Below are 25,380 nucleotides of genomic sequence, written 5' to 3' on the forward strand. Positions count from 1 at the left end.
GAATTTTCACACTAAATTGCGTTTCAAACGCTTAGCTATATAATATTTAATTTAACGAGAATGTTAGTTGGGAAGTGAATAGATCAAATATACAGCGAAACATGTAGCGGAAAAAAACTTTCATGTGATCGACCTTTCAATGATCTAAACAAGTCAGTAAACTTATTATGATTAAAAATAATTGGTAAGATAAGTAGTTGGGTATGGTTCATTCAATAGTGATTAAAAGGAGATGATTAATCAAGTATTCTTTATTATAGAAGAAGTAAAAAACATTATATTTTGCTTAATTAATGTACAAAATGTGATTATTAACATTATAAAATTTGGCTTATTTTGACATCTTGATTGTAAAATCTATGCCATTTATAATTTTTTTTTTCTTTTTTCTTTTTTTCCATCAAAATTTGCATAGGTGTGTATTTAATTGCCAAGGATCTTGAAAAAATATTCCACCTAAATGAAATTAGTAAATTCAGATAAACAAAGTAATTTTTCACAGAAAGTACACATAGGGTAAAAAACCCAGTTACTGTTACTTTAAGGATTGTTTCGAACATTATTGTATAATTTTTTATCCTTTTTTCTAAATTCGATGATTTTCAGTATCTCGACTTTTATTTAGGAATTTATTAATTAGAAAACAGTATTTTGAAAGGTGTTCCTGTCACTCAATCATTATTCCTCACATATTAAATAAATAAAACTCAATCCATCCCTGAACTACAACTGTTAATAACTTTTATAACATTTTAGTTATCTAAGAAATTACATTTTATTAATATTCATTTTTATTAACAGCTTAAATATTATACTATAGGTTTTTCTCCTAGATATTCTTTCTCCCAGATTCTTTTCGCTTTACATTTGGAGCATTGGTCTAGGATATGTTCTATGAATATTTGTATATTATGCTAATTTTTCTGTGTAGGATTTTGTAAAGTCTATTTATTATTTTAACTGAAATAACTTCGTTAGAGTGACAGTAATTAGGTCTTTTACCTTGCTTAGAAATATACTTAATCTATTATACCTCCAAAATTCCATCTTCTGGTAAATCAGAGCAATGTAAAGCATTTTGTACTTTAGTCTTCCCATACTTTGCTCTAAGAGTATTTGGCCTTACTTGTCGTGCGATATCCTATATAGCGTAACAGTGTAAAAATCACAGTGAAAAAAAAAAACATATTGTATACTTACTGGATCCATAGGACCACACAACTTTCTAAATTCTCCTTGAACGTCGAACTTTTCGTCTTTATGTGTCAATTCCATGACAATGCATGGCCCTGACTGTAGTTCTCCCACCATTGCCTAAAATCAAAACAGTCACAAACTTTTCCATTACATTTTTCAACAAGAGCAAATATAAACGTACAGCATAGTCTGGAAGAACACCCTTGTAGACTTCTAAAAACTCTTCCGCATCAAATGGATTAACAGAAAATTGTTGTATAGCGGATATGGTGTACCCAGCTTTCTGAATATCATTAATAATGTCTCCTATGGCGCCAAACAATAAAGAATCAAATTATATCTATCCAAAAGGATATCATAGTCAATATTATATTTTTACACACCAACTAGCTTAGCTTGAACAGCGTGTGGTTTAATAATACAGCAAGTACAGTTCTTCAAAGTGGCTGTATTTCCAGGTCCCTTCTGCTGACTTTTTGGATCAGGAAAAAAGAATTCTAGTTCCTACAAAAGAATAATGAAACCACATTCAATTAAAAATTAAATTACATTCGTATTCATTTAAGGAAAGCTATACAAACCCATTTTGCAGCTTCCTCATTTCTGGATCCGTGTACAGCATTATGGACCTTATCTTTACCATAACATGCTCTAATAGAAGAGGGTGCTTTCACACGTGCTTCATCACTATCTTCTGGTCCTATTACTTCTAACCAACGTGTAATCGCATGATCGCCCAACAGTTCTAGAGCTACAATAGGACCAGAAGTGAGATAATTTACAATATACCTAATCAAAAACGTAGATAATACAATATCTATGTATGTTAAATCAAAACTCTCGTTTAATACTATTTTAGCCCTTACGCTATACTGGTGCTGTCTCCATCTTTACACAATTGTGTCGCCTGTTCCTTAGTCAACTGCGACATCTTAATATTTGCAATATGAAAATTGCAGGAGACTATTCGCTTTAATATTTCTCCCAAGTTATCCATGATATCTGGCATTACCATCGCAAATGTTCTAAAAAGAGAATATACATCAATTTTTAGTTAAACTTTACAAATACTGTTTCTTTGATAATATTAGAATTACTAACTCACTTTTGCATTTTTGTTTGCAGCTTCGTGCGCGTGTGACAGTCTGCATAATCTGTTATTCGAATATTTCTGGAAAATATTGTCACCGTAGCGCCGACGTAAAAATCTTTCGCCTCGATCCCTTCGCATTTTGTTCTCCTTAAAAATGTTTTTCTTGTTTTCAGATCGAACTGAAATAGACAAGATGTCCTTAAATTTGTATTCTCAAATGTTCTTAGATAAAATAAAATGTAACTTACCAATTCGACCGTATTGTCAAAAGGATAATAATAGAGATAGAATTTCTTTAAAATGGTAGCTATTTTGTCGTACCACTCGGCTTCAAAAATATACTTCTCATTATGATCCTGCGACATTGTAGTGTCTTCTAAGATATTAATAATGTCAAAGGATTCTACGTGTTGTCTTCTTTTTAATGTTTGATGCAGTTTGATGGGGTTACGTTTTACGTTTTAATCATTACACATTGGAATACTTTGTTAGTAGTTCTATAGTGTTGCTATAGATACTATTCGAAATTATCAATGGTTACTACGTTTGTTAGTTACTATAGCAACAAGAGAGACATCAATGAACAGCTGATCGTGTGACGTAATTTCACTACGAATGATGTAAAGGTCAATGATGACTCATTCATTGCTATCACGATATTACAATGCAATTCTAAATCACATGTAAATAAGGTACTTAAATTGTATACTATAATAGTTTATTATATATTTTAACGTTATAAACTTTTTACTATCTTTAGTGTAGCCTAAAATTGTTAAAATAAATAAAATAATTCTTTAGATTGTAATATTTGGAGGTCTATTTTATGCGAAAATACACGTTTAATTAATTTGAAAATTAGTGAGAGTTCTTAGAAGCAATACTTATGTTTCTTTTTATGATTTATGTAAAAATATAATAGAGAATATTTTGAAAATAAATGAGAATGATAATACATGTAGAAATACGCTGAATTAATTTTTTTATATTGTTTGACAATCCTATTCCCATACTTCCAGTTATAAGAAATAAAGATATTTATACAAAATTTTAAAGAGTTATTCCTACCCTTAGAATTAAGATAGAAGAATAGTGAGGACTTAGAATATTTTATTCAGGAGCAGAAAAGGTCAGAGCAGAAGGTAAGGAGGAGCAGAAAGATCAGAAGAACATTTTATATTTCATAAAACAATAATAAAAATCATGAAAATTATTTAGTAATTCAAAAAATAGCAATTTAAATAATTTCACTTCAATAATTTTCTATTTTTTACTGATTGTGTCGTTCAAAATTGTTCAAAAATAAATTCTTATGCTTTACTATTTAATTATAGTACCGCCTGTTACTGTCTTACATTGCAATATTGCTTATTTGTTGCTCTTTTTTAATATTTAAAGAATTTTTACTAAAGGGGCACCAGACCCTAATGATACGGCCCTTAAGAAAAGTTGCAAACGACAACTTCGCCATCTATGAACGATCCTGGAACTAACAATTTTTAGTTTACGAACCTCCGCTAGGCGGCAAAGCTGTCGTTTGCGAATTTGTTTAAGGACCGTATTATGAAGAAGCAGTGCCCTTTAAGTGTAATTCCTTAAATCATTAAAAAAACAATTAATCATTCCTTTTTAATATAAAATCGTGTGCAGTTACATAGATAGAGAAAAATAAATTCCAAATATATTAAAAAATGCATAAATAATCTGCTATTTAAACAATAACAGTAAATTGACCTTTCTTTACCTATTTGCGGTGTTATATGTTATTCTGTCAATAAGTTCGAATTGTTTATAAATTAACGAAGGTGCCTATTACCGTTTTGCATTGCAATAATGTTAATGGATTGCATTTTAAACATTTGAAAATTATTTGTAAAAGGGCACTGGTCCTTGATGATACGAGCCTTAGGAGAATTCACAAACGATAGCTTCGCCGCCTAGCGGACCTTCGTGAACTAAAAATTGTTAGTTCCAGGATCGTTAGTAGATGGCGAAGTTGTCGTTTGTAACTTTTCTTAAGGGCCGTATCATCAGGGCCCGGTGCCCTTTTACCAAGAATTTTTAAAATGTTTGAAAAAACAATGAATTAACAATATTGCAACATAAAATGATAACAGATGAACTTAATTAATTATAGACAATGTGTACTTATTGACAGAAGAACAAATAACGTTGCAAATGATCATGGAAAGGCCAATTTATTGTTTTTTTAGAATAAATAAACGATTTTAGTTGTTTAATATTATTGTAAAATAAATTTTAGAGCTCCTATATGGGCTACGTACCTTCAGAATGTAAATAATTTATTAATTAAGTAGATTGTGTAGAAAGAGAACTGTTTTTGGGTATACATTGTAAGAAAAACACTTTATAACAATAAATAAGCAATTTTATTATATATTATTGTTATACAATGAATTATAATACATTTATGATTGTTTAAGGCTTCTTGTAAGTTATAAATGACATAAGGAATAAGTAAATTTTTACAAGATCTCATTGTTTAATATCACATAATTATTAAAACGCTCGTTTAAGAATAAATAATGAACAACATTGTTTCGTATACCTGTTAAATAAATTATATAAGGTATATAATAAATTCTAAACCATTAAATTTCGAGGAAATACTTCAATAAATAAATTATTTGCAGCTTAACACATTCGCAATCGATCATGCCAGCATGTAAAATAAACCATTAGTTTGTAATATCTTATAACAATAAATATGTAATCACATTACTGTATACACATAGTATTTTAAAATATATTTTGTACACTTTATAATAACATTATATTGTACAATTCTCAAATATAGATTTTATGGTTTATGAATTGATACTTTAATAACAAGTAGACAACTTGTGTGCTTATCATAGTTACAGAGCATCTGTAAAGAATTTGCAACAATTTTAGGCCCTTAAATATCCAGAAAAATATATCAAAAAATAGTTTACTAGAGACTCTGACTTTAGACTTATTCTACTGACTTCACTGTGTCTGATCAAACCACTGCACGCCAGCAGTAGAATAAGTGCTAAGTCAGACACATTTCACGCGAAGTTTAGACATTTTGGTAACAATTAATAACTCTCCAACACAATTTCATCATTCTTGATTTTCGTCCTATTTTGACGTGTAGAATAGAAATAAAATCACCCCTTAACATTTCTGACAAAATTTTTACTATTGAACACTTGGTATACATATACACAAGTACAGATTTCGAGGCTGAAATGGGATGGAAAATTGAAGATAGATGCATGTAAGGAATGAAATCTTGCTTTAGAAAGAAATATATGTACATTTTTCCTATTAAAATATATAATTTATTTTTAAATTAAGATTTAATGTCACTTCAACTGCCTATAATGGCTATTAGCGACAAGAAAGAGGAAAAGAGGGAAGAGACAAAGGGAAAAAGAAAGTTAACTGTATTGGGATTTAGATCACTGACAAGAGAAGTTTCCCAAATGGGCAATTAATTTAAAAAACAACGATTGAAAGCTATAGTATTCTACCTTTTAACAACTAAAATGAATGTCGTTCACTCGGAAAGCTTGATATTCGTTAGAAACATGGCGTCAAAGTCCCTCATAAGTAGTTCCAGAACCGTGTATAAATGGTATTTTTTCGTAAATGTTCTCAAAACCAACTTCACAGTTGATAATTGTGTCTTGGGTATGTGTACCAAACCCAAACACAATTCGAACTTCGAAGGAAATAATCGGGACACCAGTTTTTTTCTATCCCAGTTATATTACTTACAAGTACCTAGAAAACCCCCATATTGTGAGCAAACTTTACGAAAAAAGTCATTTATATCCAGTTTATATCCTATGGCGGACTTTGACGCCATTTTTCTAACGAATATCAAATTTTTCGAGTGAACGACATTCGTTTCAATTATTAGGGGATGGACTACTATAACTTCCAATCGTTTTTTTAGAACGATTTACCCATCTGGAAGCTTCTCTTGCGAGTGAAATAATTTTCTTCCTCACGATAAAATATCTTTCTCAATAAAAAATAAAAGAGTTCCACTTATTTTCGTTTTTAATATTACCATTTTACCCCAGTCCTCTCATGGTCTTCTCCAATAGAAATCGACCAAACCTGCCTTAGCAACGCCTACCATTTGTCTATCCTGAAATTCTTTAAACACAGACAGTCCATCTCACTCGATTATCAGACGCAGATCGCTGCGCTGGCACTCGTGGAGAAGAGCAACCCCTGCAACACGCGTGGTGCACGCGTGGCCACGGCGATTACGCTTTATAATTAAATCCTAGGCCCTCGTTTCGCTGGCAATCGGTCGTCGTTGCCCGAGACAGTGGACACGCTCCTAATTGGATCGTCTCGATGAAGCTGTTGAAGTTTTTGCTTCGTTACTTTCCGCCTGGTACACAAAGACACCGTGTCCCGAATTTCGTCGAAATTAAACGGACCCTTCTGTCACTGGCGACGAGCAGAGCCTCATCCTTCACGCGTTTCAGGTCTTGCGTTGGAGTACACGCAGGGAGGTGACGTCAAGACGAAGATGATCGATCTTCTGGACCTGACGGCAGAGTAATTAAAGATTTTAATGTAGTTTCTTTATTAGTGCTTGAGAAGATAGTTTTAGAGGTTTCTTTGTGGGAGAGGTGGTGCAATTATGGGTGTGATGTATGTAGGTGTTTTTATATTGGGTTTTGTAGCTGCAAAATTAAGTTAGAATTTTTAGTTGCTTTGTCTTGTGACTGAAATTAAGTTAAAGTGAATGTTTGATAGTATTTTAAGAATTTAAGGTTTTGGTATTTTTTATGTACCGTCATTTTAGTTTTATTTGACTCTAGTCTTACATTTGATAAATTGAGATACTTCAAGCTGGTTTTATGGTTGAAGTGCAGTTTATTTTAGTTTTAATATTCAGTTTTTTTAGTTTTTAGTATTTAGTTATAGTAATAGCAATAGCGATTTAAAAAGAAACTTGAACTTTTAAGTTTCCTATGGGTCACTAGGTGGATGTGATCCTTAAGTTTAGTATGTACCTACTATTTGAGGATATACGTTGCATATATGCAACTCTAGCAAAAAATTTATTAAATATCTATATTAATCCTTTCACCTTTCTCGACGAATCTAGCTCGTACACTTTCTACTATACCTTCGCTGCCGATTACGCGTTGACGCGTACCAAGACTCTTCCTCAAACAACCAATCACGCACTATCGCGTGATGGACCTATGTACAGTTAACGTGAGCTCTCAGGCTGGCAGTTTGAGATAAGCCTGCCTTTCCAGATCGGCAGCGAAGGTCTGCCATTGCAAAAGAGAGGTTAATTAGAACTATTAAGGGCTTAATAGTTTATTTTCTGTGCTCCAAAAGTACAATACTGTCCATACGCAACACCTAACCAAAAAAATGTTAACAAAAGCATGAGTTTCAGTGTTTCACCAGCATCACAGCTAAAGTTTCATTAAGGCTGAAACGACACGGTAAAAAGGGACAGCGGTTACCTAACTAGAACCAAAAGAGTAGCGTTACTCGAGAATCGAGAACACTTTGAAGAAATCACGCGGGGCGTGCAATTAAAGTAGAAAATCTCGTGTACGTGTCGTGTTGCAGAACGGACATAAGGGCATTAGCGCAGAGCATAAAGGCGTCCGAGCCAGTAATAACCGAAAGCGTAATGGGGCAGTTAGTGGAGACGCTGGAGAAGCTGCAGGCAAAAGTTTGCGACGAGAACGCCAAAAGCTACTACAAATACAAAACCTTGCAGACGCATCTTCTGCCCCTCACGAATGTCGCGTTCGATAAACTAGGTAAAAGGTACTCCCGATTAAGGTTCTTCGAGCGCCGTTCTAAATTTAATTGCGTCCTTCATTGCTGCAAACTGCACCCTTCCCTATCTACAGAGTGATTCTAAAGCCGCTGGTTGTACATTGAGGTCTTACACTATTCAAGAATTTTTAACTTCCAGATTTTATTTTTTAATGTTTCTGTAGAAAAAATTGTTTGCTAATTTTATTCGAAAAATGTTCGCCCTTGCGTTATTCAATAATTTTTTGTTTTTTAATTTTCTTTAAAATCTTTCTATAAGAAAAATTGTTTACTAATTTCATTCATAGTAATTTCAGTTGCATATTGAGATCGTGAATTATTCAATAATTTTTTATTTAAAAATTTTTTCAAAATCTTTCTATAAGAAAAATAGTTTGCTAATTTCATTGTAATAATTAGTACAACTTGCTTTGTCACACGTATTTCTTTGAATTCTTATTTTTTCACTCTACAATTTCAAAATATACATGTCTATAAAAAATATACAAAATAGATAAAAAGAGGGTGAAAGAAATCTTTGGACTCCACTTCTTCAGTAGTGCTTACAGAAATATGAATTCCCATAAATTTTTATCTTCTATTATTATATACAAAAAAAAAGGAATATACTCATTATTAATACTGTTCACGTAGTGTTAGTTTATCTTAATTTTCAAATGAAGTATATTTGTAGATGCCTGACAGGCAGCTATGACCGAACGTGTAAAGTTTGGGACATTGACAGTGGAACGGAGCTTCTTACTCTCGAAGGCCATAAGAATGTGGTCTATGCCGTGTCCTTCAACAACCCAACATCGTACGTCTCGTTTAACCATTCCTCTTGTCGTTCATTTATACCATCATCGACCGGAAGCGAAGATGTTGCCTTTCTCATGCACTCTTTATCGATGAAACGTCTTGCCAATTGATATGCATATTACTATTTTTAGACATTTAAGGAGAGTTTCTGATCTAGAGCTTTCAATAATTCGATTTCTTTTCAATTTTTTATTTCTTTGATATTTGGAGAATATATAGTTACGGTTAAAAGGAAATTTCAAAATTCCAAAAATGTGTACCTGATTCAGTCTTTGTAATTTTACCAAATGGAGTTGATTTTTCAAATTAACATATTTCAGCAAATGAAATTGATTTTTCGAATTAACATATCTTAAATGAAGTTGATTTTTCAAATTAACATCAGTGTCAAATCGTAAATAGAATTTTTATTTGGGTCATTCGATTTCTTCTTCTTAAAGGTTAAATATCTTTTTACAGTTTTATACTCATTTCATTTTTATATCACGATATTGAAGAAATTGTATTTTATACAATTTTACTTGGAAGTAAATTCAAATGTAATAGATTATTTATAATCTTTATTGACAAACGATCTATATTTGTATTTCAGAGACAAAATTGTGACAGGCTCCTTTGATAAAACTGCAAAGATTTGGTGTTCCCGAACAGGTCACTGTTTGACGACAATGTGGGGTCACGACGCTGAGGTCACTGTCGCTAAATTCTCGCCCACGCAGAACAGAATTGCAACAGGTTCTTTGGACGCCACGTCGAAGATTTTCAGTTTGGCAACAGGTACATGCAATAGATATTAGTTATGTATCAGGTAAACAAGAAAATTCTGTCGCTCTTGAAGTTACAATAAGATCACTCGTGTTCTTTTAAATAAAATGAATTTCTTCCCCAATTTACATTAAACTGCCTTTTCCTAACAAGAAGATTGTTTACTAGTTTTATTTGTATAAAACTCAGAGTTTTTATTATAATATAAGCGACTCTTTGACTTCAAAAGCAACAGAATTGCCTTGACTACGTAATGTAATATTTTAACGAATTGAGAGGCCATCACCCTCGAAGGGTCATTATCAAATTACAAGTTTTCTATTTTAACAGGTGACGAAGTAGGCACATTGACAGGCCACACGGCAGAGATAATCGCTCTGCACTTCAACAATGATGGGAATCAAATAATCACTGGATCATTTGATGGTACTATCAGTATTTGGGACACGAGGACATTCAGGTATTTATTAAACATAAATCAAGGTTGGATTGGACAGAAAATTAGGCCTCGGAAAAAGCTACAATATAAGCTCAATAATCCATTTAAAAATTCAAATGTAACTTTTACGAGGCTCTTTCAGGTTATCTCAAGGTCAAATCAATGTCATCACTGTATTCTTTTCTTCATATCGTACAACTTTTGTTTAAAACGTTTGTTTGTATCTTTAATACTTAGAGAAATAATCGCGTGCAGCCATTTAAAACGTATATACTGTATGTACTAATTTAATTTTCTTATTTAAAAAGGACTAATTATCCATGAGTGCCTCTAATATATTGTTAAGTTTCTTGAAGATTGTCAAAGACGTTTTTCAAAAAATTTCTGTTTTATTTCAGCCTTTCACGTTCTTCGTTTATTCTATTTTCAGACGAACGAGTGTTCTGATTGGCCACAGGTCAGACGTCTCTAATTGCGTCTATAACTTCGACTGCTCGCTCATAGCATCGTCATCGATGGACAAAACAGCGAAGGTATGGGACCCAAGAATGTATTCCTGTTTATCCACCCTCCGAGGACACGACGACGAGGTCCTGGATCTAGCCTTCGATAATAAGGGAAAAATGTTGGCGACTGCCAGTAGTGATACCACTGCACGTGTGTGGAATGTCAGTGGCGCCTTCAAAGAGTTGGCTGTGTTGGAGGGTCACCGAGAAGAGGTGTCAAAAGGTCAGAAAATTCTATTTGTTTATTTATTCTACGCACTTTCATTTTCTAAGTTTTCTTGTATTTTATTACGCACACTTTGTCTTTTGTAAACTCTAATGGAACCTTATCTTGTTTATTAAATAAATTAGATTCTTGTAGCACCAAAGAAGGTCGTTTCGAATTTTTTAATTTTTTATTAGAACAACTTCCAAACGAAAGTTTCTAAATTCTATTTAGACTTATTATCTATCATCTATCATTTATAATCTATCATCTATCATCTATCATCTATCATTTATGATCTATCATTTATAATCTATCATCTGTCATCTATCATCTATCATTTATCATGTCATCTATCATCTATCATCTATCATCTATCATCTATCATCTATCATCTATCATCTATCATCTGTCATCTGTCATCTGTCATCTATCATCTATCATCTATCATCTATCATCTATCATCTATCATCTATCATCTATCATCTATCATCTATCATCTATCACCTATCATCTATCAACTATTTTGAAAAAATAAAATTTCTCAGAACCATCTTTCGACTCTGAAAATTCTTGACCATTTGAAGAGGTCCTCTTCAGTTATTTTAATCATTAATTTTGTAAACTAATGAAAAGGTTCATCCAGTCTGTTTCAGTCCTAATGGCCAACACTTGCTGACTGCTTCCATGGATAGAACATCAAGATTATGGTCGATAGAGGATGGTAGGTGTATGCAAACACTCGAGGGCCACGAAGACGACGTTCTGAGCTGTGCATTTTCGTACAATGGTGACACCATTATCACAGCAAGCAAAGATAATACTTGTATGATCTGGAGGTGACTCGACTGGTTCCAGGTGTTCCCTTAGCTACTTCTTGTTGTTCTGTTCATATTTTATATTGTATACTTTTATGCTATTTAAATTTTTGACTGATCTTAAGGGGTTGAGATTAAAATTATGTGATTAATTTTACAATACTTGTTTATGAAATTTGGGAGATCTCCTGTTAAATAGTGAATTAGAAGAAATAATTTGTGGAAAATGTTAAATTAAAGTAATTAAAATTTTAGAAAGGTAAATTTTAGTTTTCCACTTTGAAGATTGTTGAGAAGTTTTCAGCTGTGATTTATGGTGATAGATATGTATAAATTTTAAGCAATATTGTGGAAGCAAAAAAGAAGGAAATTTATTACAGGGAACTATTAAAAAGTTTTATTTAATCTAAAATGTTATTGCATTTTTATGATGCACATCTTTATACATATTTCTCTATAAATATTCTATTTTACAATCAGAAAATTTTTCTATTATATATAAGTACTATATTTATTGTTAAAGATCAATAAAATATTCAATTGCAATACATTTATAGGCAGTCGTGAACAGACTAGTATTATATACTGGATAGATACTTAGATAATACAATATTGGAAAAATTTAATATTTATAATTCTAATAAAAATAGTTCAGTATTTCATATAAAATTAAATTATTCTGATATTTTTAATATTGGTATTATCAGTTTTAATCAGCTGTGAAAAATGATCGTAATTAATTTGCTTGGAAACCTGACTTGAATAATGCATAAAGACGCCTGAATGAATAATGCAGCACAGTATGCAATGTAGTTTGAGGGAAATTTAAATAGGCAATTGAACGATCATAGTGAAATTTATTGTTATTCAATACAGGCATCTGTTTGTTTCGCCTCATTACCTGTGAAATCGTTAATTAGAAAGCCTAATACATGGTATTTATTCTGTTTAAAATAGTTAAAAATTCTCTTTGTTACTATACATAATAAAAAACTCTTTGTAACTTATTATTCATTAAAAAAGTAGACAAAATTTTGTGTGATCATAATAAATAGGTTACAGGATATAATATTATTACAAATACTCGTATAATATTATAAATAATATTTGTAGCACAATATTAGTCAAAATGCATTATCACAAATTGCGCTATATACGAGATATAATACTCTACACAATTTTTTCTCTTCACATTAATAATATTACGTAATGTTATTGATTGAACTCTAATCCATTTTAAAAGAGTCACAAGTTTTTAAACAATCGATTGGAAACACATGGTAGTAGTTACACAAGATTCTAATTAAAGATTCAAATCTACAATTCTGTTATAGCTGCACGGTAATTATAAAAACCTCTTCAACATTACATCGCGTACTTACTCTTAGAATAATTAAATAGCAGTAAGACAATTTAATTTTCTTTAATTTACTGTAATTTAAGCAAAACTGTATGATTGACATTGTCTAACATATTTCTGAATTTAATTAAGTGAGAGAACATGAAGAATTTCATAAAAAATTAATGTAATAAATATTCTAATAAATTGTAATGCATGTAAATAAGTAGATATAGATAACAGAAAATTTAAAGAATTGTAAAATTATTTTTTGAAATAAAATAAAGTAATTATACATTTCAAATTTCAAAAATAAAAGTTATCATATTTTCAAGTAATTTATTTGGGCTGTTCGTAAAATAAAATTTCTTTTGAAATAAAATTAATGAAGTGTTTTTATTTCTTTAGAAACCTCCCCTTAACAGCTCCAGCACTTTATTTGGGATTCCCTGTATATAGTACGTGGGACTATACAGTATGTAAATTAACCATAACTGTTAAGACAGCTTGCATATTCCATGCATTCCAGAATTTCCAGAGCCCCAACATTCTTCTCCAATTTCAGCCCCCTCCAGTCCTCACTACACCTTAAAACGCATCACAATACTAAATACTACTATATAGTATACACACAGTGTAATAAAATCCTCATATCGTTCGTCAAAATGGGTTTTTATTCTTGAGAAATTTCACTCTAAAGTTTCATCATAAATATAGGCCACGTTTAACACAGACACTGTGTGAGTCGCATACATGCATACTTCTGATGATGTTTACGTCTCAGGGCACGTAGAAAAAAGTTTCGTGTCGGCTTCCAAAAATATAAATCAAGTTTGTTCTCCAAAATCACGTAAAATTCATGAATGTGATAAAAATTTATCATTATTGACGTGTACAGGGTATTCCAAGAATTTCTTTGCCACGCTTGTATGATATATACCATCCCAATAATTATATGGAATTCTCCAAGTGGCTTTTCTTCAAAAAATACATCTATACCTCATGTTATAACCACAGTTTATGCACAAAATTGCCTATATTTATAATAAATCTTTAAAGTGAAGTTTCTCAAGAACAGCTCATTTCGAGGAACAGTAAGAGACTCTTAGTACACTATGTCTCTTCTAGAAATTACATCTAGCCTTATCCTAAAAGTGATTTCTATGCCTGTGGGCTCTCCCTGTTAGTGGAACCTCCATTGATACAACAGTACGTCGACAGACCACGCATTTCTGGAAGGGTAATCGCGCGTGGAGAACCACCTTGAAAGTGTCATTCGCGAACGATTGTATACTTGTACGAATAGCCCCCCTCAGACAGTTTCACTAGTTGACTTTAGTCAGTCTGGGAGACACAGTCGTCGCGGTGAGAGGTAATTCGAAACGGGCACAGTGGAATCGAAAATATTTCCAGCAAAACGAAAGACAGAATTCATTTCCATTGCGCGTGCAATAACAGTGGAACGAAATTGAAATTATGACGGCGTTTAAAAGGCAAGAGAGACTGTATCGAGTAGTGTAAAGAATCGTGGTCGATAGTTCGCGCGTGACCTTCAACTTTGAACTGTGATTTTGCTTGCATCTTTAATGCTAGCAGAAGGAGATGGTGTGAGTGTTCTGTGTGTTGGTGACAGCTGTGATTAATTTGAAAAATTTTTATTTGAAAGAAGAGTAAATTGGTATTTGAGATTGTTAGTTATGAATGATTTCTAGGGAACTAAATAGTGGTGCCTTGGTGCATAGATTTATCGTGAATATTTGCAGTGTTGATTATATCGAAATGAATATTGTAATTGGTGGTATGAGAAATTTTTAAAAACGTTCTTGGTGTATGATAACTTATCTATATTACGATGGCATTAGTCGACAGTGAACGTTGAATTATGAGAATTTAATAACAAGTTAATGACTGATCTTACTTAGAAGATACTGTAGGAAATATGTGGTGAATATTCATGTGTGATGAAAGGAATATAAGGAACGTACATTTCTAAGTCATCAGTGATAAGGTACGTGTTAGTGTGTTATCAGTTCATAAATAGTTCAAGAGTATATTGTAATGAGCAGATTTTTTAACTGCGGATTTGTATGCATTAATGGAAATTTGAAATGTGTAAAAAGTTATAGGGTACACATAATATTCAAAAATATAGAAAATTTGAAAACTAAAGTACAAATGATAGTCTTTAAAAAATGAAGCAAATCTTTACTTGGGTTCTATTTTTTAAGTGTGTTTGTCAACGTATGAAAGTGCATAAAATTCTACAGTCTTTTAATTGTTTCATTGATTTACTAAGGGAAAACACAAACTATAAATAAGTAAGTACAGTATTTACTCGTTATAGTCTCACGTCTTGGAACCAGGAAGCTTATACATAGAACAAAGGCTATTTTCCTGGGGCTATAGTTGCTAACTCATATTTTATTCGATTGATATTGCAGTGAAAGAAAGTAAGAGAATTTTAATAAGATAGTGACGAGTTTATATTGTGAAAACATATTATTGTACCTTAGAATGTTTTTCTTATAAACTCGTTACATGAAAATATGCTGAATAGTATTTTTAAATATTTATAAACTCATTACTATTGTCCATATTCATAGAAACAGAGAAAATAGTGACGAATTTCCAACAACAAAAGAATACTATACAATATCTTCACGATATAAAGTCAATATTATTCTCCTTATTCCTTTCAATTATTCTAGTTTTCTTTTATAAAACAAATGTACTATTAAGGTATAAACAGTCTTCAAACTTTTTTGAAGTTATTTTCTTGTTTTCTTACAATCCCCTCGCTTGTATCGAATAGCGAACTTATAGCGAACAATTTCTATTCACCGAGATTACACGTACAGAAATTTGTGTTTCTGGTATCGAATTGGAGTTTCACTTATTTCACCACTTGCGTGTGAAAGTACTGGTATTATCGAATCAAGTTACGTCACAGATTGCGTTCAAATTATGGTAATTGCATATTGGAACAAGTGCAGAATCGTCGAGGCTCTCGATTTGCCAAGCCAAAAAGTATTGCAAATCCAATGTTCACCTGTCTCAAGACATCTGGTAAAAGATTAACTAAGAACCGGTTTTCGCGACATTCCATGTTTGTAATAGTATTATGACACACACTGTTGTGGCTTGGAAGAAGGGAAATCGTGGAGGGGCAGGGAACACCGTTATTCTTAGAATCACAAAGTATTAACTTGGACTGAGAGACACTAATTATGAAGTAAGATTTATTTGAAATTATATTGGCGCAAACTCTTAACATACCAAGCTGGATGTCACTTAGGGATTTCAATGCCATTCCAAGATGAGCAATTTTTAATTTTTAAATTTGCAGTCTTTAGAGTTTTTGAACGTTAAAGAAATGAAGATTTTTAGATTCTCAAATTTTCAAATATTCGAAATTTTAAAAGCTTCAAATATTTAAAATACTAACCTCACTTTCTCAAACTCTCGAATTTTCAAATATTGAAAATACAAATCTCTAGTTTCTCAAATGTCCAAGTATTCGAAGTTTTGTATTCCCAAAAACTAAAAACTCGAAGAAATTTTTATAGATATCCAGATCCATATTTATATTTTTGGAGAAAAACGCAATATCGTTATGAGATTTCAAAAGCATAGGTATTTCAGTTACTCAAATTCAGCTACAGATGTTTTTAAGTTTATTGAAAATAAAAGTCGACATTTCCATGAATATTCATTGTAACAAAATAAAAATAACGTAACATTGGTATATGTATATTTGTATTACAAAGAATATATACAAATAATTATAGTAACTAAATTGTCCAGTTAAAATAAACACATCTGTCACAGCAGGAGGCTGAGACAACAATATGTGTTTTAAAGAATTTTCTTACACTGAGCCCTTTTTTATTATTATTATTTGTAAGGTGTAAGGTCTGAAAATATGGCCCCATGTAGAGAATCTGAAGGCTTGTGGCTCAGCTTCTGGCTCATGCACGTTATGCTAAATACAGTCCACTCAGTATCATCATTTTCATCAGTGCAATAAAGAAAAAGCAGGAAGATGTACGAAACTCAATTCTTGAAAAAAGACTCGATTTGATTTTGCTCTCAGCTATTGTGTGACACACAAATTTGCAATAAAAATAAACATACACAATGCCCAATCACACCACTAAAACGACAGCTTCAGTAGCCCTACAATTAGTTCCTCACAAGGACTTCCAGCACTTGCACCATGCACAGCCAGAACTCCCAACAACCAGATGACGCCTCTCCAAGGCACCAAGGTAATCAAGAAAATAATAGAAGAGCCCAGGACAGGAGAGCGAAGCAAAACAGCAATTAGAAGAAGCGAGGAACAGGAAGGCCACTGGTTCACTTGATTGCAACTTGCCAGTGGGATGATCTCGCGCAAAATTGGCGGGAAAGTAATAGTCGAACCGTGACATAGGCTTCTATTTGAGTTTATACTGGGTGGGGCAATAACTTTAACCATCTTGAGTATGGTTAACCATCTCCCAAAAGAATATGATTAGAGATATATTTTCTCGTTAAATATAGAACCTTTAAGACTCTGGAACTAGCAACACATATTAGGCCAACAACTTAAATCATGCGTCGCGTTAGAAGTAACACCCTGTACAGAAAAATTCTTTTTTAATAGTACACAATTTGTTTCTTTTTAGTCTTCTGTACACCTGGCATAGCAAATAATTGTATTTTTCTACGATTCTTCCAAACAAAAATATATTTCTGATATCTTGTACTGTCAAAGTGGAGTGTCAATGTGACCCTGCATTTGTTTTACGAGGGTTAACACTGACCAGGTCCTGGCAACCCAGTCGACAGGTGACCACCTCCTCCAAAGAATCGTCAGCGATCGCAAATTACGAGCGTCTTTGCGGCCTCGTGGTGTCATGTCCCGTTTAATTAGCAGCTTCGCTGGCGGAAAGAAGGAACGCAACGGGCGAACGCGGACTAATTAACGGGGCAATCTACTCGTGGCAGACGCGCGCGATATAATTAAGCATCGCCGCGGGAATTCCAGTCACATTTGCCTGCCACCTTAACGAGCACCCTGGATGAAGCGTTGGGACACTCTGGCATAGGCGTTCACTGGCATTTACACCCTGTTTCGAGATAATAGTGTCTTTCTGTGGGATCGTGTGGTGATTTTTATTGTGAATCGACTGGTGGTAGGAAGTGTTTATCATTCATGTGAGTTGGAGGGGGATGTACAGGGTGTCCCACATAGTAACTGTCGCCACGATTTTTCAAGTTCTTTTAGAAACTTAAAAGAGAATATTTCCAGCAAGAAATAGTCAGCTTCAAATGGGCTACAAATTGTGGTATTAAAAACATCCAAAAAATGTTTTTATTCAAGAGAATACCCAATTGAACTTGAGTTTTTGAAATGGCACCATATAATTTTAAAAACTTAAAAAAGAATATTTCCAGCAAGAAATAGTCAGCTTCAAATGGGCTACAAATTGTGGTATTAAATACTTCCAAAAAATATTTTTTTTCAAGTGAATACCCAATTGAACTTGAGTTTTCGAAATGTCATTATATAATTTTAAAAACTTAAAAAAGAATATTTCCAGCAAGAAATAGTTACCTTCAAATGGGCTACAAATTGTGGTATTAAAAACATCCAAAAAATCTTTTTATTCGAGAGAATACCGAATTGACCTTGAGTTTTCGAAATGGCATCATATAATTCTGATTTTATATTACTGTAACTGATGTCAAGACGAATTCAACAACCCATCGTGTCCTTGAAGCGAGCTTGAGTCCGTTTCAAGTCCAGGTATTGGGACTTGGGACATTTACCTTAGTTGAATGTGGTACACAATGAGCAAAAGCTAAAACGAGTAAATAGTAATAATAAGTATGAATTGGATGCTACGATTTGAATTTCGTTGCATAAAACTTACACAAAACTGCATTATGGTAAAATGCTGTTGGTTTAAGACATTTGTAGGTGGATAGGCTAAAATCCTTCTATTAGTGGAGTTCCAACAAGGTCAGGCGATGACATAATAAAATATGCAGTTTGGAAATCTTTATGGGGAAGGAGAAAGTGAACCAACAGATTTCTAGACATCAAAAACGTGTTCTCTTGACATCTGGAATGCAGTTGTCCAACAGTCCTGCACTCTTGGCTAAATTCATTGTTCCTTAGAAAACTCTTCGACTGTGGCAGTATGCTAACAATAGCCAGGATGTGACAATCCTAGTACACGACAAATAGAAATCACACTTGGAAACAAAATTGGACATTATTAGAAGTAACTGGCAAAACAGGCAAGGAGCGAAGTTTAAAGCCTTGTAAAAGATTTAGACAGCTCGAAAGGGTGGCGAAAGGGTAGCACGCGAGGAAGATATAGGGTAATACTCCCGAGGTGTGGATGGGGAGAAGTGAATCCAGTATATCGTGTCAGAGATGAAATGGTTGAAACGAACGTCCCATGTTTTACGATTTACGAGAGATTAAAATAAATGTCTCAAGTGCTCGGGTCGGTGTTGCGCGAAGATTATGGCGCGTCTGAGCAGCAAGTTTCACACTTGTTGAAACGCAGGGGATGTGGTTTGCGCTGGGTCACAAGGCACGGGAGAACAACGAAAGGGTCTGTTTAAACGCGTGCTCTAAATGATGGTGTTTCCAACTTGCTGCACTCCATTACTTTCCCTTGTCAGACTGTCTTGGACTAGCTGAGACTTTCTTAAATAGAGAATTGAGTTAGTTGAATTGCGAGTGAGTTATGTAGAAATATGGTTACATATGTGTTTATTGAATCATGGTTCTTAGTTGAATTCCAAGTGGATTACGTAGAAATATAATTACATATGCGTGTATTCAATGCTACATTATTTATATAATTATTAAAAATGTGATCAATACAGGAAAATCTGTTTTACGATTCTGCTTTGTGAGTTTATTTGATCGTGATTCTTATAATCCTAAATTATTTCGATTTATAAATTCAAACTAGAGATAAAAACGAAGCAGTCACCTGATTAAAAAAAATAGGTAATTGAAATTGAAAATTACGAATGACTTTTAAGACCTGGATAGATTACATTTTTAAATGTTAAAAATATTAAAATGTTAAGATTAAATTACTAAACATTAAAAATATGAAAATACTAAAGTAATTCTATTAATTATTAGTCATTATTAATTACTAAAATTAATTTTATTAAATATTAGGCTCTTGAATATTTTCAATTCTACAAATTTGGTCATAAAATTGCAAGTTGTAAATTCCAAATTAGAAAAAGTCAGAAATTAGAAATAAATAAAGATTAGAGGTCCAAAACATACATAACTAAAATTTTGCGTTAAAAAAGCTCTAAGTAGCTAAAAATACAAACCATCAAAAAATTCAGAATATAAAAAATAAAGAACTCACGAAATCGAAACAAACTGGTTAACAAAAAATTAAAAAATTATATATATACATATACACATATACAATTTTTAATTATTTAACATTCAGATGAGTTTGAATCTTCGTACAAAATGAAATAACTATTATAAAAGATCAGACGACGAGTATTTCAGATAATTTAATAATAGTTTCACTAGAGTAACAAATTTGATCAGGTTGGCCCAGGTCATATCATCTCCAAAAATCTCATAAAATATATAGCTTCCATTAAAAAGTTTCCACAATGTCAGTTTCGGTCGCGTGCAATATTTTCTACGACGCACGTGATACATCCGCGATCATAAAAAAATCAAAAGCGCAAGGAGACCAGTGCAATGGGCGGCGATAAATAAAATGTCCTGTCAGCAGGACGTACAAGCTGTTACTCCTGCAGACCGAATCGAATGGTGTTTCTCGTCCGTGATAAAGCACGAATTGCTCTTCCTTCTTTATATGATAAAAGGCAGGGGAAACAGTATACTTTTGGGGTAGATAATTTCACAAAAAAGTGAATAAGATTTTAAAAAGGAGAGGAGAAAGAGCATCGATAAGAAAGTCTGAAATCGATTGCTTTGGTACAATACATAAATTATTCAAATTGTGCTTTTATGGAATATTGGAATATTCAATAATTTTTACATTTGGAAACTTTAAGACTTTAGTACTCAAAGACACAGTTCCTGATCACCTAAGAGTAAGAAGCATGAATTTTTTATCGTATTCGCGACAAAAATTAACCAAATATTTAAACCAAATAAAAAATTTGTTATTCACATAAATCAATGCGTCATTTTCAATTTGTTATTGAACAAAGTGCAAAAATAATAATAGTAATTAAAATATTAATAATAATAATTAAAAAATAATAAAAATAATAATAATAATTAAATCATAATTTAGTTTTTAAAGTAAAACATATAAAAGGAGCGATAGTTGATTACTTAAATTATGTCTCACTACCAGCTATTAAATTCCACGTGTAAATATCAAAATAGGTAACAATTATTTATTAATTTTATGGAAGAAATTTTTATCGAAATAAAGTTCATGTATGTATTTAAATACTAAAGTGATTAGGAATTGGGTTCTGATTAACAGCTGGGTCTTTGACTATCTATTCAAATATTAAAATATCCTGAATTTTTAATATTTTAATATTCTTAAATTTAGTGAACATATGTTTTATATAATATATTTCATATCTATTCTAAATTAATCGTTTATTGTAGGCGACAATAAGTACGTATATTCACTCTTTGAAGCATGATGAGGTTAAAAGTGTTCCACCCTTTTAATACCTAAATCTGCATGGTGAGATATTTTTGATAGCACCTTTAAAAATGAAAATTACTTGAAGCACCCCACTCATTCCCTAACAATTAAAATAAACCTACTTAGTTAAGTTCCAGCAGAATAAAATTAGTGTAAAGCATGGGCCTTTTATTTTTCAAAATTCCATGTGCACTTCAAAGAATTAAATAACTAAGGCTCTACAATCTATTTGCATAGCAAGTGTAATTAACAGATAAGGCTCCAAAACAATTCAACTCCCACGTTTACCCAATTATCGCGATTTTCTCGTGGCGACCTTTGCCCTGACGAGCGTGACCCACTAAAAAAGGGGAAACGTGGTCGGTCCTGCGAACAGAAATGCATCACAGTTCGAGCATAAGAGCCCTCGACCAGAGGGACATCTTTAAGTTCAACACGATTTCCCCATTAGCGATCTTCCTACCGTTTTCACCTGATTGCGTGCATCGAATTTTCCATCGTGCACTCGATCGCGGGGGAGGGTCGGCCTTTTTAATTTCCTTCAATTTCAATATCGTTTCTGTCGGGATTCGTCGAGATGCTAGCCGTCAGACGCTTATTAGATGTCCTCTTCGTTTCGTTCGATTGATTGCAGCTCGACTGTGCGAAATAGCGAGAGAGCTCGTCTGTTTGTAGGGTAAATAGCTCCATTATTAAAGTTATGGGAATATTATTGGAAACGAGTGGGTTGAGACTTTGAAGTTATTGGGGGGTGCTGTGGTCATTGGAGGAGTTGTAATTTTGAAGGTGATGGGAGCTTTTGTTTAATACCAGTAATATGAAAACAGACAAGAGATGGCCTTTCTGGAGAAAATTATTTTATTTTTTTTTAAGATGGTTTTTAGAACGGTTTGTTCAAAGAAAGATCATTTTTACTTTTCTCTTATAATATGATAAGAGAGAAAAGCTATTGCTATTTTTTTTGTTTTTGTTTCTATAGTTGTAATTTTAGTTTTTCAATGTTTGAAGTTGCATGATCTTGTTGAGAATTATGTGATGGTATTTTTTGATAGTATTTAGATTTTCTAAATTCTAACTTTTATAAATTGTATAAGAGATCCCCCACTTAGCATACATTTGTTCTAAACTCTAACTTTGTCTTATAAATTGTATAAAACATACTCCCATAAACTGTTACCAATTATAATCAACAACTATTAATATTAGTGATCAGAGAATTCAGTCATAAAATCTACCTGGCCCAATTTGTTTCATGAATTATGAACAAATATCCATTCTACAGTTTCTTTAATATCTATTCTACTTCACCTAAAGTTTAATTTATTTTATTTCTCTCTGAATCGCTAATTTACGCAATATTCTTTTGCTACTATAATAGTCACTTGTAAGAGAATTTCCTAGATTCTTTGCAAAGTAGAATTTTAACAAAAATAGCTGCTTCATGGCACATTTTATTGGCCACAGAAATAATTGCACAGTAATTGAATCTGACTAGCTGTTAGTTCAAATGGAAATCTCAAAGTAAGCAAAGACCCAGAAACTAAATGTCTATTATTAAATAGTTTCTACTGGCTAAAGTCGGCCTCGTTCAAAGACACATGGCTCGAAGACATTCCGCACAGGGTGCATAATAATTTAACCAGGGCATCTATTATCTTGTTATTTCGATTGTTATCAGCTCCATTACAGCTTGTTTGCACTTCTTAACAGCTTGTCTTGTGGTTTGAGAATGCAGCGAATTTGATTTCGCTGCGCAAACGTGATGTCACGATGGGTTCACGAAGATTATCTAATTTTCTTCGAAATGAATATATGAATATTATTAATTTTTCAGTTTCATTCGTTTGTAACGATACGATTTCTTATTTTTTCAGGAGAATCATGACGGGGATCGATAACATTGCCTACGATGCGCGGGAAAATGCAGTAAGTTACAAAAATTAATATTATTTTTAAATAACTTTCAGCTATTTTTAATATTGTTGGATTGAAGGGCTGGTTATTGAGAATAATTTTTACTGAGCATTTACTGAAGAAACAAATTACGAGCAGTACTACAGAAAAGTGAATAAATTAATGAGAAGTATGTAAAAGAAACTTAAAAGACAGAAAGGAATTAGGTACCCTCTAAATATAAAATTCTAAATAAAATACTCTAAATTAAAAATTCATAATTTAAAGCAAAAGATAAAATATGTGTACAAAGAAATTAAGTTATTTCAATCTTTAAAATTATATTACATATGTTATCTAAAAGCAATAAAACATATCTTGTGAAAATATAAATCAAATGTGATGCTAAAAATCAAGAACAAAAAAGAAATTCTTCTACTCTTGAACAGTTTTCAAATCGCAGCACAAACTTTGATTCGCTAAATAATATTTTCTAGTTCACTATGTACCTGCTATCGTCAACCTAGTCTTTTCTTTGTTACATAAATCATAAAAACAAGGAATAAGTCGAATGAAAATAAAAAATGCAGTAAAATTGAGCAATCTCATTTAAGAAACAAATATCACTAGTCCTTTGCGAATAGAAAATTGTGATGAATTTTACGATACAAAAGCTTCGTCAGAATCTATTCGTCCTTATTTGAATGGACGCATCGTCGATACCAGAAGTTGCATTCTGCTGCGTCGAACAGCGAACTTGGACCACTTGGAGAAGTCGAAATAGAGATAATTGAATTTCAAACAAACGCGACAATGTCGTAGGAGTAATTTAAACGTTTCAGCCAGTGGGTGTTGGGGGAAAGATAGTCCTCGCTCAGCCAATTCCTCTTCCCTTTAGATGCAATCTTTAATTGTTTCGAGCAAAACAATTGGAGGCTGTCCCTAAAAGCTGATCTCAGATAATTAAAACACTATAGGTACTGTTGACCCATCTAACACCATGGAACTTGGCAGTTACATGTATTTGGTGAATGGCTTTTTCAGATTTTATTTAGGTTATTCATGGTACAAAACTTTGTTGATTTTTATAGACATAAAGGAATTGAATTATGTATAATTAAAAATATGGAATTGAAGATTGGATATACAGAGTGATTTACCAACATCTGCAACTCAAATTACTTGAAAACTACTTGTTATATAGAAAAATTGTTCAATCAAAAGTTATAGAGTATGAAAGAGAGTATACAATGCTACAATTAGTTTTTTGTTGTATTACTTCTTTATTGAGATATTAAGGTTACCTTGAGTTTTGTAATTTTTGATTGTAAAATTACAGAGTGTTAAACATTGAGTAAAAAACTATTAAGGTGTATGAGTCTAAGAACTAATAATAAGCGAGAAATTATTCTTCAAGGAAAGGTGATAAACTTTCTTGAATGGAAAATGTGTGCAACATTTTCCAAATAATTTGGATGGTCGATTTTGCTGAATCACCCTGTACATATAAAATGCTATAAACCCTTGTTTGTGAATTTTGATTTTTTATAATCAACTTATACATGTACAAAATGTATAGTATTTTTAGAATTTTTAGTATTATAAAAATAAAGCTAGCTACCTAAGCTACTAAAAGGATGCTTCAGGTTTGAATCTCATGGTATTTCGGATAATCGAGGTCCTATTGTACGATACTAGTAACCTTTATTGAGAGTAAATACATTTGTGACCCTTTTTACACGGAGGATCTCTACTGTGTAAACAAAAATTGTTTAAAGAAAGTCGTCTAAAAATTGACTTGGATACAAATTACAATT

At 32.3% G+C, this 25,380-nt stretch overlaps 3 protein-coding genes across 4 annotated transcripts in view; 2 read left to right on the plus strand and 1 right to left on the minus strand.

Moving 5' to 3' along the window:
* Nucleotides 1-250: 250 nt before the first annotated feature.
* On the minus strand, nucleotides 251-2,812 carry Nmdyn-d7 (nucleoside diphosphate kinase homolog 7). Of its 2 annotated transcripts, XM_076390825.1 has the most exons (9): nucleotides 2,539-2,812; nucleotides 2,303-2,469; nucleotides 2,064-2,222; nucleotides 1,779-1,986; nucleotides 1,581-1,701; nucleotides 1,379-1,503; nucleotides 1,201-1,314; nucleotides 1,034-1,141; nucleotides 251-456 (listed from the first exon to the last, which is right to left on the minus strand). In XM_076390825.1, exons 1-9 carry the CDS (start codon nucleotides 2,653-2,655, stop codon nucleotides 424-426), a joined length of 1,152 nt encoding a protein of 383 aa, XP_076246940.1. In that variant the 5' UTR covers nucleotides 2,656-2,812; the 3' UTR covers nucleotides 251-423. The 2 variants fall into 2 exon arrangements, with proteins under 2 accessions (XP_076246940.1, XP_076246939.1); XM_076390824.1 differs by having other exon boundaries at nucleotides 2,303-2,812.
* Nucleotides 2,813-6,264: 3,452 nt separating this feature from the next.
* LOC143186996 (uncharacterized) lies at nucleotides 6,265-11,669 on the plus strand. The gene is made up of 8 exons (XM_076390909.1): nucleotides 6,265-6,692; nucleotides 6,787-6,859; nucleotides 7,898-8,101; nucleotides 8,787-8,909; nucleotides 9,504-9,688; nucleotides 10,007-10,136; nucleotides 10,546-10,844; nucleotides 11,473-11,669. Exons 1-8 carry the CDS (start codon nucleotides 6,653-6,655, stop codon nucleotides 11,667-11,669), a joined length of 1,251 nt encoding a protein of 416 aa, XP_076247024.1. The 5' UTR covers nucleotides 6,265-6,652.
* Nucleotides 11,670-14,895: 3,226 nt separating this feature from the next.
* The window catches only part of Oatp26f (Organic anion transporting polypeptide 26F), a 70,072-nt gene continuing 59,587 nt past the window's right edge, over nucleotides 14,896-25,380 (plus strand). The window contains exons 1-2 of the mRNA XM_076390906.1: nucleotides 14,896-14,991; nucleotides 23,545-23,596. Of these exons, the coding sequence (XP_076247021.1) occupies nucleotides 23,552-23,596 (45 nt within the window). The 5' untranslated portion in view covers nucleotides 14,896-14,991; nucleotides 23,545-23,551. The remainder of the gene's footprint in view (nucleotides 14,992-23,544; nucleotides 23,597-25,380) is intronic.

This window comes from Calliopsis andreniformis, unplaced genomic scaffold, assembly GCF_051401765.1.
Source record: "Calliopsis andreniformis isolate RMS-2024a unplaced genomic scaffold, iyCalAndr_principal scaffold0022, whole genome shotgun sequence".
NCBI lineage: Eukaryota > Metazoa > Arthropoda > Insecta > Hymenoptera > Andrenidae > Calliopsis > Calliopsis andreniformis.